Source organism: Chelonia mydas, chromosome 26 (assembly GCF_015237465.2).
Source record: "Chelonia mydas isolate rCheMyd1 chromosome 26, rCheMyd1.pri.v2, whole genome shotgun sequence".
NCBI lineage: Eukaryota > Metazoa > Chordata > Testudines > Cheloniidae > Chelonia > Chelonia mydas.
Window position 1 is genome coordinate 6872988 of NC_057859.1, and position 12194 is coordinate 6885181.

The 12194-nt window shown below is 41.7% G+C and overlaps 1 protein-coding gene across 5 annotated transcripts in view; it reads left to right on the forward strand.

Annotated features, from left to right (window-relative positions):
- Positions 1-8744: 8744 nt before the first annotated feature.
- The window catches only part of LOC102932159 (zinc metalloproteinase-disintegrin-like NaMP), a 50386-nt gene continuing 46936 nt past the window's right edge, over positions 8745-12194 (forward strand). For 3 of the 5 annotated variants that reach the window (XM_043536277.1, XM_037886248.2, XM_043536278.1), the window contains exon 1: positions 8808-8970. In XM_043536277.1, the coding sequence (XP_043392212.1) occupies positions 8919-8970 (52 nt within the window). In that variant the 5' untranslated portion in view covers positions 8808-8918. Of the gene's footprint in view, positions 8971-10868; positions 11014-12194 lie in introns of all 5 variants that reach the window. The other 2 variants (XM_027827826.3, XM_007065503.4) reach the window with 2 other exon arrangements.

Below are 12194 nucleotides of genomic sequence, written 5' to 3' on the forward strand. Positions count from 1 at the left end.
GTTCTGTCTATCTATGTCCTTACAAGGTTCCCATCACTGAGTAGCTGAGCAACTCACAAACATAAATGAATTTATCCTCACAGTCCGATTCACAGCTCAGGAAGGATTATAATCCCTTCCCCTGCCAACTGGAAATTTGTAAAATGGGGATCTGGGGCCCCAAGGCCCAGATCCGCAAAGGTATTTAGGCGTCTGACTCCAAATGAGAGTTAGGCACCTAAAGACCTTTGAGGATCTAGGTTCATGGGTGGCACATGCACCCCGCACTCAGGGCGGCTAGACCCTGCCCTGCCTCTTCAATCCGGAGGAGCCCCGGCCGGCAGGGGCTGAGCCCTGAGCCTGGGCCACCTAGAGGAGCTCTGAGCCTTGTCTTGGCCCAGCCCCGGGGCTGCAGCAGGGAGCATTAGCAGAGGTTTGGGGAGGCTTAGCCTCCCCCAGCCTCCAATACCCACCGCCCATGTCTAGGTCAGAGTGTTTCAGGCTGTACTAAGGTCTCACAGGGAGTCTGTGGCAGAGATAGGAACTGAATTTAGATCTCCGTGGTCCTAACCCAGTGCCTTAACTGCAATCCCATCCTTTATGCAGCATGCAGACATGGTTCTAGTTATATGATATTACAAAGAATGCTATGGTAGGAAAGTTATTATTATTATGGATGCATAGCATATCGTGGAAACTGCAGAAGACATTATATACACACAGAGACAGTTTCCACAATATGCTATGCATCCGATGAAGTGAGCTGTAGCTCACGAAAGCTCATGCTCAAATAAACTGGTTAGTCTCTAAGGTGCCACAAGTACTCCTTTTCTTTTTACGAATACAGACTAACACGGCTGTTACTCTGAAACCTGTCATTATTATTATGATCATTCAAACACGCTAATGCCGAGTTACCAGGTGAAAAGAAAGATTACATGAGAATACCACACTGGACTATTCAGCCGTTGAATCTGTAAGGATTATTTTCTTTTACAGTTTGCTTCTAGTCAGCTGTTCACAGAATGTGATGTCTTTGTAAATTCTGGTATCCCACAGTTTGTCCAGTGGCATAAAAGGTGCGGCTTTCTGGAAATGGGAATTTCCAAGAACATGAAAATACACTGCTTTCTCTCGGAAGGGATGATAGCTTGATTTATATGCTAAGCACTCTGGAGATAATTTCTTTTACTTAGTTATTTGCAGAATATTTTTTAAACCCTTTTGAGAGCAAACTAATATAAAAATAAAAAACGACTTACCATTAGCAAAACTTTTCTTCAGTGTATTTTGCTACTGTCATGGCAGGAATGGCCCCTCATTTAATCAAATTTTCCAAACCGGGCCATTAGTTTTTCATACACACTTGTGCATGCACTCCCCCTTATGCCCCAAAAGATAGAATTTGCATGTATTTACAAAGGCAATTACCTAACTGAAGGGTAAAATTTCCAAAAGCACATCTGCCATTTAGGAGGCTCAGGGCTTGTCTACACAGGGACAACTCAGGAAAATGAATCCAAATTAAATAAAGGTGTGACTTTCAACTGCATTAGTTAAACCTCATTAAACCCTGTGTGAATGCTCTTATTCAGAGTTAAAGTGGCCCTAGTTTGGTTTAGCTTAATTTACTTAAGGCCACCTAAATTCTCAATAAGCGCATCTACACAGGGGTTTCATGCAATTTAACTAATCCACTTTAAAATATAAGTCCTGAGTGTCCCTGTGTAGACAAGCCCTTAGCCCCATTGACTTTCAGTGGGACTTCAGGTGCTTTAGAAAATGATATTTAGGCTCCTTAGTGATTGAGGTGTTTTTGAAATTTTAGCCGCAATCACTTGCATATGCAGATTTTGTTATTTATATCTGCAGCATACCAGTGTGTGCAGAAATATACATTCAAATACATACTTGTTAAATGTGCAGTCATAGAAGCCAGGCTCAGGCTCCTTGGAAAATTTGCTTTATCATAATAGATTCTCACTTAACTAGGGCCCACTCATAAAGCAGAGCCAAATCCTGCTTCCATCTCTTATTGAATTTGATGGGAGTTTAGCCCAAATAAAGATTGCAGGAATTGAACTATGGTGAATCAGGACCAGTGACCCTTCGTCTGTACTACAGTTTACGATAGGATGCAATACTCAACTCCAGTTATAGTGAAACTCTGCTAGGAATGCAAATTTTCTGTGAAAGTAATGATGTTGCACTTAAGTACCACGACGGGGACAGTTTCTTTGGATTTGCATTTGTGTAACTCCATTAATCTCAGGGGAGCTACTTGTGATTTTCTGAAACAACAGGAGAAGATGGCCCACACATATGAGTACGTTCCAAGTGTGGATGCTTTAGCTCATGTTAGCTTATATCGACACAGGTCTGGTCAGTGTAAGGCTGTAGTATAGACATACCCATAGATTTCTCTGCAAGGAGGTCCTCCTGTGTTCCTACAGAGGCAGCTTTAAAAGAAGCAATAACGACTAAAGGAAGGTTTTGATTTCAAAACTGGAATAGAATATCTACCTTTCTGCTAGGCTTCCAGTGCATAGCTAGAAAAGAAATACCAGTCTCTCTAGCTCACAAAGTAAGTTAATTGTTTCATAACTGTTTTGTTAGGTCTGTTGCCCAGATCTGGTTCTGATTTCTAAGAAACAAACAAAAGAATGTTCCATTCAAGGCAGCTTTCATGTGCAGTATTCGGGATCCTTGGCATTATATTCCAGGAATGATGAGTTCATATTCCTCATGCCCGAATTAGTAACTACAGCTCTGTCTGTAGTGGGGATAAAAAAGTCACAGAGGACCAGTATAAGGTATCTCCCACCAAAGACCTCAAAATAGGGTTTAAGTGAGCCTTAAGTGGTACATAGACCTTGGTACTGGCCCTGTGCACTAGTGTGCATTTTATCATAGGCTCCAAGAGTTCCATACACTTATCTAGAAAATAACATTAATTAGAAATATTGAATTTTCCTTTTGTGGGAAATTTCACTCTGTCAAAGTTACTCTCCATTCGGAGTTGGAACAAAAATGGAAAATATTGAAAATTGTCACCAAATAAAAAATTTCAAAAAGTTTCAAATTGGATTTTTTTTTGACATTTTCAATCAAACCAAAATGATTCAACATTTCAAAACCTTCCCCCCCACACCCTTCAATTCTCCCTGTAGGAACATTGACCAAAAATAAAAAAAAAAAATAAAAATGGAAACAGACATTTTCCCATGGAAAATTTCAATCTTGACAGAACTACATTTTCCTTTGGGAACATTTTTGGCAATACAAATTTTGACCAGCTTTAATATTAACGTTCCCTTGTGTTTTCTAATCTATCATAATGCTACCAAACCTACCTCTCCAACAGAGCCCATACGGATAGATAGGAAGTGTTAGAGTCACAGATCAAGTGTGGCTGGCAGGGCCTTTCCAGATGGCCTCACGCTTCTAGCACCAGAACCTATTATCATGTCAGAGTTCTAGGAAGATGCATGGAGCTTATGAATAGTACAGTATAGTGTAGAGATCAGAGTACAGCAGGAGGGATATTTGTGGGCCATATTTTAGTCTCAGAAAAATCAGTGACTGTGAGTTAATTCTGTTGCCTTGGGTCTAAAGCACCAGATTGAGACTCATGAAACCTTGGTTTTAGTTCTTGGCTCTGCCGTGAGCCTGCTGGATGGCCTTGGGAAAAGTCATTTTCCCTCTTTGTGCCTCCGTTTTCCCATCTGTGAAATGGGGACGACGATACGGACCTCCTTTGTAAAGTACTTTAGGATCAACTGATGAAAAGTGCTATATAACAGCTAGATATTATTCTTAATAGATTCACTGGGCCAGCTTCTCATTCACAATAAGGCAGTGTAAAAGGACCTTAAAGTGGGCTTCAATTACATTCACACACACTTTACACTATCAGAGCAGTGTAAAGGGTGCTTAATGCAAATGAAAATCAAGCCCACTCCGAATTAAACTGGCATAACAGAGAATTTGGCCCCTGCACCAGGTCAAAGTGGGTGTAAAGTTTTGTAGAGTTTTAATCCACTCTTACATTCACTTTGCACACAGACGCAATGAAGTGGAGAACCAGGTTCAGAGCACTCGGCTTACGGGACCAAATCACTAGAAACGAAAGCTGTTTTCTTCTAGTCGATCAAGTCTGGAGTCCTGTTTCCAGCAGTGGCCAAAACCTGATGCTTCAGACAGAGGCCAAAGGCAAAATGCACCTGGTTAATTATAGAACGTAGTATTTTGGAGGTGTGGGAAATTCTTTCCTGTCCCCTGTGGGTAAGAAGTCAATCACTTACCAGATAGGCCCTTTCTGTAACCTCCACATGTCAGCGGGGGTATATCACACAAAGGAACGGTTGTATTTTCTATCAGCTGTGACTCAGGTGTGGTAGGAGTCAGAAGAAGGAAGTTGTATTCACAGAAAACAAAAGAGCCAAATTCTCATCTCAGTTACACTATAAATACAGAGCGACTCTGCTGAAGTCATTAATAGGCTTGATTCTTCACTGCTTTGTATCTTTTGTAGAGGCTTCCATGTATGCAAAGCAGGGTGACCAGATAGCAAGTGTGAAAAATCGGGATGGGGTGGGAATTAACAGGTGCCTCTATAAGACAAAGCCCCACATATCGGGACTGTCCCGATAAAATCGGGACATTTGGTGACCCTAATGCAAAGTAGGTGCATTCCTGGTTGAAGAACTTAAGTTTTTGTTGCATCAGGCCGCAAAAGCTGAAAGGCAAACTCCCATCGACTTCAGTGGTCGCAAGACTGGACCGATAGGAAAGATCAGGTAAAGCGTTCAGTATGCGCTGTATGTGACAAGCAATCGGACCCCATCGCACAAGCATCATCCAGGTACAACTCTCTCTGCTTCCCGCTTTGCAAATAAATAAATTAAGACAAAAGGGATGTGCCTGATTCTCTTCTGAACTTTTCCCAGTGAGGTGAATCCCCAAATTAAAATTAAGGACCAAATTGTGACCCAGCTTGCAGGGCAACACATAGGACCAAGAAGGTGTAACCGGCCCTTTCACCTGCTTGCACTGGCTAGCTGTACCAGTGTTTGGAGCATGGACAGCAGACTCCTCAGGTGGCATGGAGTGGAGTAAGCCTTTGCTCCACTCCCCCAGTGCACGGGCAAGCACGGCTGCACTGATATGCTGGGGCAGAGAGGTGAGTATGCTGTCCTAGATGTAGTCCTGGAGTAGGGTGCTTCCTCGGTGGAGCATGGGAAGACCAGGACGTAGGTTGTGACTCTGAGGCCTTGTCTACACTACCAAGTTTTGTCGCCAAAACCCTCCTTTTGGCGACAGAACAGCAAGAGCATACACACTACAATGCGGCTTTTGTCACGAAAAATGCCCAGTTTTGGCGACAAAAAACTTCCACCCCCTACGAAAGACTTTTGTCTTTTCCTCTCCCTTTATTGTCCACTGCTGATTGTTTTGTCGACAGAACTGGCTTCCGCCAATATCCCACAATGCCTGCCCTGATTGCTCTGCTCAGTGTTTTGATCTCTGCTGTCCTGATGCACCCCTCCCCTTTCAAAGCTCTGGGAAGTACCTGTGTGCTGCTCCCTTTGGGAACAAACAAAGGGCAAATCATTGGAATGCTCCTGTTCTGCCCTGCGCTAGGAACACAGCAGCAGCCGGGGGAGGGGGACAGACTGCTGGGCTGTTTTGCCATTCCTCAGCAGGGAGAGCTCACAGAGCTACTCATGATGCTGCTCTCAGCAGCTGAGGGGGCTGTGGGAGAACTCTGAGAGAATCCCAAGATGACCAGTGATCAGCTCTTCCTTCCCCGCACTGCGCTGTGGGATACATTCCCACGGTGCATTGCTCACCCTGTCGATGATGGCGTCCCCAATGTGGATGTGATCTGTCGACAGAGGGAGCAAGTGTGAAAACCCTTTGGCAATTTTTGTTTTGTCGTCTTTTGGGTGTCGACATAAGTTTTGTCAACAAAACTTCGTAGACAAGCCCTGAGTCACAGTCTTGCTTCCTTCTCTGCTCTGTGGCCAGCATAACTACTTGCTGCCCCTTTGCAAAGCCACACCTTGATTTGATTTTAAAGGAGAAAGGAACATCTTCTAAAAGAAGAGTCTGATAACAGGGCCTCATCGTTTACACTGCACACTTTGCATGGGTGCAAATGACGACTTAAATGATGATTTAGTTGGGATTGGTCCTGGTCTGAGCAGGGAATTGGACTAGATGACCTCCTGAGGTCTCTTCCAACCCTAATATTCTATGATTCTGTGACTCGAGATGCAGGGCAATGGGGAATCGGGCCCCTATTAAGACAAATTATTAGGAAAAGTTAAAAGAACATGGAGTACTTGTGGCACCTTAGAGACTAACAAATTTATTTGGGCATAAGCTTTCTCCTGCAACGTGTGCGGTGTCAGTCTTATTCCTCTTACGCACTGATGCGGTGAAAGGATGAGGTAAGCAAAATACAGTAAACCTAGCCGAATTGTGCAGGAAGCTGTAATGATAAATGAATTCCTTTGAAATAAAAGGGGAAGGAAGGAATAGAGGGAGGGACCTAGGACAGAGTTTTCATGATCATCTATTTAGATTATGCATATGCTGTTCCACAAGACAGAAAGCATGACATGGGCCCAGCCTCAAAGAGTTTGTGATCTAAGGCCCTTCCTTAGATTATAAATGGACCTGAGTGGGAAGTGAGGGGACTCAGTATCACACAGGAGAGACTCCGCACCTTGTGAGATTGGACCTTAATACAACTAAGACCAAACAGGGTAAGCTAGGCGAATGCAGGGAGACCAAGAGAGGGGAAGGCTTCATGGAAGATGTAGGTTTTACGGAAGGATTTAAAGGACAGAGCCAAAAGTCCCTTGAAGACAATAGCAAGACTTCCACTGGCTTAATTGGGCTACAGATTAGCTGTAGAGAAAAAGGGAGGAGATGCTGGGCTGGCAAGAACTTGGCATTAACTTGGGTTTGAATCGAGACTGGGAGTGGCTGGGTCATTACACATATTGAATCTATTTCCTTAAATTAAGTATCCTCACACCTTCTTGTCAACTGTCTAAATGGGCCATCTTGATTATCACGAGAAAAGTTTTTTTCTCCTGCTGATAATAGCTCATCTTAACTAATTAGCCTCTCAGTTTGTATGGTAACTTCCAACTTATCTGTATGTGTGTGTGTATATATATCTATCTATCTATCTATTTATCTTTTTACCATATGTTCCCTTTTATGCATTCGATGAAGTGGGCTGTAGCCCACAAAAGCTTATGCTCTAATAAATTTGGTAGAGTTACACACCCACTTTGCAATACCTTTAGCTTAGTGTAATGACTACAAAAAGTACCAGGCAACAGAGAATTGGGCCCTTGTCTTGGAATCCGTTTTTATTAAATTTCTACCTCTACTGATAGACTTACATATTGCAATCAGCCTTGGACTTGTCCTACTAATCCTTGTGAATCTAGACTCTACTAAGGAAAGCTCAATGTATTGAGACTTACAATACTGATTGACAGACAGACACACCCCTAACTCTCAATGCACCCTGTAGATCAAATACATGTTCTCAAATGTTTTTAACCAAGGGTTAAAACTGAAAAACATGGAGGTTAATACCAATATTTCCAAATGGGGATGCTTCAAGATAGACACCTAAATCTATGTGTAAACACCTAAGTAAGGCCTGTTCTTCACTTGAAAGTTTTACTGGTAAAACTACTTCTGTTAGGAGATGGATTTTTACTGATCTTGTTATAGCAGGGGGGAAAAAAGACATTGAGTGTGGACAGAGTTGTATTGTATAAAGATGGCTTATACCAATATAAAGAAAAGGAGGACTTGTGGCACCTTAGAGACTAACAAATTTATTTGAGCATAAGCTCTCGTGAGCTACAGCTCACTTCATCGGATGCATAAGTCCTCCTTTTCTTTTTGCGAATACAGACTAACACAGCTGCTACTCTGAAACCTGTCTTTATACCAAAATAGTTATGACACTTCTCAAAGCCAAACTGGCATAAAGCAAGTTACACTGGTATAGTTAAAGCAGTACATCTTTGCAGCGTAGACAAGTTTTAAGTTGTAGAAGCTTACTTTGTTTCTTTCCCTCTAGATTTTTGACTTCCTGGTTGTTCTCATTAGTTATATCATGAATTCCATTTTCACTTCCCAAACTTCAAATCCGCTGTAATTATGAATCTACATCATCAGCCCAAAACGAACATCACTAATGCAGGCGTCACAGGGGAGGGGACACGAGTGCAGTGTTTATAAAATGGAAATGATTCACAGACTGGCCATTACTTTCCCCTTACTTATTGCTCAGAGCCCTACCCTTCCTTACATGTTAAATGTTAATCAGCACAAACTGAAATTCACATTGATACAATGCTGATAAGTCAGGACCCGAAATCTTTGTGGTGCTGAAATCCATTGCATATCTTTAATTCTCCATGGAAGTATAAGGTGCTCAACATTCCAGTCTCTTATCCTCTCTTCCCTAGCCCTGTATTTACACATGAAGGCATGAACGTACATATAATCCCAACTCTAATGGCATAAAAAGAATTGTAAGCAGCCATGTCTGTTTTCTACCAGCCAGGCTAAATAAAAACAAACAAACAGTCTTCGGACAACTCCAGTCCCTTTGGCGATAGGCACTAGGTCTGTGAAATCATCTGAAAGAAGCAATCAATATACCACAATTCAAGTGACACCAACTCACTGGCAGGAACTTCCGCATGCAGTGGCATTGCTGTAACTTGAAAATTGTGCAACACCTTTAGTAAACACTTCCTCATGTAAGAACAAGAATAAAGCTGAAGGACTCATTCTCCCTCCTTCACTGCAGAAGGCAGGGCAGGTTAAAGTAGGAAGAAGCTAGAGGCCAGTCTTTCTCAAAGCAAGGACACCGCTTTCCAGGCTTAGCTGAAATGATTAAAGTACTTCTTATTTCTACAGTTTTGCTCCTTTCTCAACACCGAGGTAAGTTATTTTCCCCTTTTATCAAATCGCTGCTAAGTACAGTGACAGATAAGTTTCTATAGCTTTTGTAAGCTTTTAATTATTAACAGGTGGCTGATACTGAAGAACCATGATTGCATTTGTTGTACTCACACCAAATGAAGTCACTTGAAGACAATGGCATTGCTGAATATAGAGGTTTTTGTTTCACGACTCAAGTTAACAAGTAATCATTAAAATTCTTGAGAAAGGCAGATTAGTAAAGAAAATATTTACCCGATTGACTCAACTGGACACAGATTGACTCAAGACTTGGAACAAGTTTGTTCTGAGGAAGTGAGAAAGCCGTTTTTTCAACAATTGTGAGAGAATTTATTCAACTTGGATAATTTGTTGCATTTACAACATTTTAATTGTAATAGAAATAATTTTATTGGAATTAAATGAACAGAAGTCGTCTACTTGCAATTGAAATAGAATGATAAACATGTAATATTTATGTAGCACCAGGATAATACCTTGAGATCACCCAGAATATGATTAAATAGTTATATATTAAATCCTTTCAATAGTAAGTAAGTATAATTATTTAACCATATTCTATATGAGGTGCCATACATTAGTTTTTGAGTGTATTCTTGCTTGCTTGCTATTTGAATCAGGAGCAGATTTTCAGAACATGACATGCACAAATATGCACACGCGATTCATGGTCACTTGGACATGTAATGGTCTTCAGTGCACACATATATTATGTATAGAATTAAACAGAATTGTGTATGGAATTATATGCATTTTCTTGTGAAGAATTCTGAAAATCTTCCCCTTGAGACTTTATATATCTTGATCAAACAGATTTCATTTTCATATGTAGATCCACACTAACTGGTGGTCTTAATTCCTGATTTAAGATGGTTGGGAAATTGCAGTATTTATTTATGCCTTATCACCAATTTTTTAACCTGTTGTAACAGATCCAGACTAAACTTCTTGCTCAGAAAAAACTGAGTTAAAATCATGCCTGAAGCAAAACAAGATGACACCGTACATTCACTCTGAAGAACTGACTCTAGGAAAACTATTAGAAACAGAACAAAATATAACTGCTTACTTAACATATCCAGAATCTTGTAGCTAAAAATCCTCATATGAAATACATCACAAAGGTATTAAACCATAAGGCTTGTCTTGACTAGAGAAAAGGTCAGGTTTAGATCAGGCTACCTAGCGAAACCCAACCTAACTTGAGCAACGGGAGGCTGTAATTTGACTTGCTAAAAATCAAGCTAAAGGCGTTACCCTGAATCTGCAATAGGAAGTTTTGGTTAGGTTGATTTTAGTGACACCACTCAAAGACTTTTCCTCTTCTAGACAAAGCCAAACAAGGGGCTGTTTCAGCAACTCATACTCTCCGATTAGTGCTCGCCCACGCAAGTAGTCCCATTATTCACTGAAGAGATCCACTGATTTCACTGAAACTATTTACATAGGGAAGTACTTCTCAAACGGAGTAGCTGGAAAATCAGACCCATAGAACGCAACATTCGCTGGTTGCTGAGCTCTTTTGAAAATCTGTCTACAAGGGTCACAATGGGGTCCTGAGTGCTTAGGAAAATCTGGGCTTTATTTATGTGATTAAAATAGGAGCCGACCTATTTTTGAAATTCTGGTCCCAAATGTAGGTGCTGAACCCTTGAAAATTTGTCCTTTAGGGTGAAATTCACCCCCCTGCAACGGGATTAAAGGGGGCCTATGTGGTATATAGGCCTTGTGATATCTCATAGGACAGAAGCTGATTTTCAGAGACTCTGAACACCTTCAAGGGAAGTCACATGTGCAGAGCACCTCTGAAAATCAGGTCGTGATACACTGATGTTCTTCAGTGCAGAAGCTGAAAAAATTCTTCTTCTTACCCTTAGTAAGCTCTTCACTACCACAATACCTCTAGCACGTACTTCACTACTGCACAGTCAGACTACAACATATCCACGTACGCAAGGGGAGATGGAAAAAGGCCATTTGGGTCATCTAAGATGTCTCTCCTGCCACCTCCATCATGGACACGTATGTTCCCTACTTTCAGAATATTTGCCAATGCTTTGCCCAGTCCATTTTAAATGCCACCACAGCGAGTCGAAAATGTCATTGAACTAGAAACTTTCCATGGGAATGTGTCAATTTCAACAAAGTTTCAATTTTTTAAAAACAAACTTTGAAATGAAGCGTTTTGACCTTTTCAGAACAAAGCCTTTTGAAGGTATGCGTTGAAATGACTTTTCATTTCAAAATGTATTTTAGTTTATATTATAAATTATGATACAGCATAACATTTTAAAAAGTCAAAAATCAGAACAAAACATTTCAACTTTAACACAATGAAATGTTTTGAATGGCCCAATACAATGTCTGCCCCCCTGCCCCAATCATTTTCTGGGAAACTTTGATTTTTTTTTTTGTTTGTTTTCATTCCAATTTGGACCCAGGAGCCCCAGACCCAGATTCTAGTTCTGCACATCCTAATGCCCTCTCACTCGAGTGATCCTAATGGATTTTGGACATGGTTCCATGCTCCAGACAGGGATATCAAGAGCTTGCACACCACATCACAGTGGTACTAGTATATGACCCACACTGGGCATGATCTGTCCAAAACAGGAGAGTAGCTGTCATCCAGTGCAGGGGTTCTCAAACTTCATTGACTGCGACCCCATTCTGACAACAAAAATTACTACACGACCCCAGCAGGGGGGACTGACGCATGAGCCCACCCAATTGGGGGGCCAAAGCTGAAACCCCAGGGCTTGTAACCTGAGCCCCACCACCCCCAGCTGAAGCCTGATCCCAGGCAGGGGGATTCGGGCTTGGGCTTCAGCCCCGGACCCCAGACAATCTAACTCCAAACCTGGTGACCCCATTAAAACGGGGTCGCGGTCCACTTTGGGGTCCTGACCCACAGTTTGAGAACTGCTGGATTAGAGGATGAGGAAACAAGAGCATCTTGGAAAACAAGAGCAGCTGTTACTATAGATATTCGAGACTATTTCATGACTCAGTTCTGGATTGGTGACAAAGAACCTATAGGGATATGGAGATCTAACCGGTCCAGAGTAACCATAATACTCTGATCCAGCGGTTAGGATTGGCTGAACCTCGGTGGTACCAGTATTAGTCATTCTAATGTAGTGGGGACTGTATAGTCATTTACATTCAGATCACTTTGCAACACTGTGACGTTGCACTCTGTA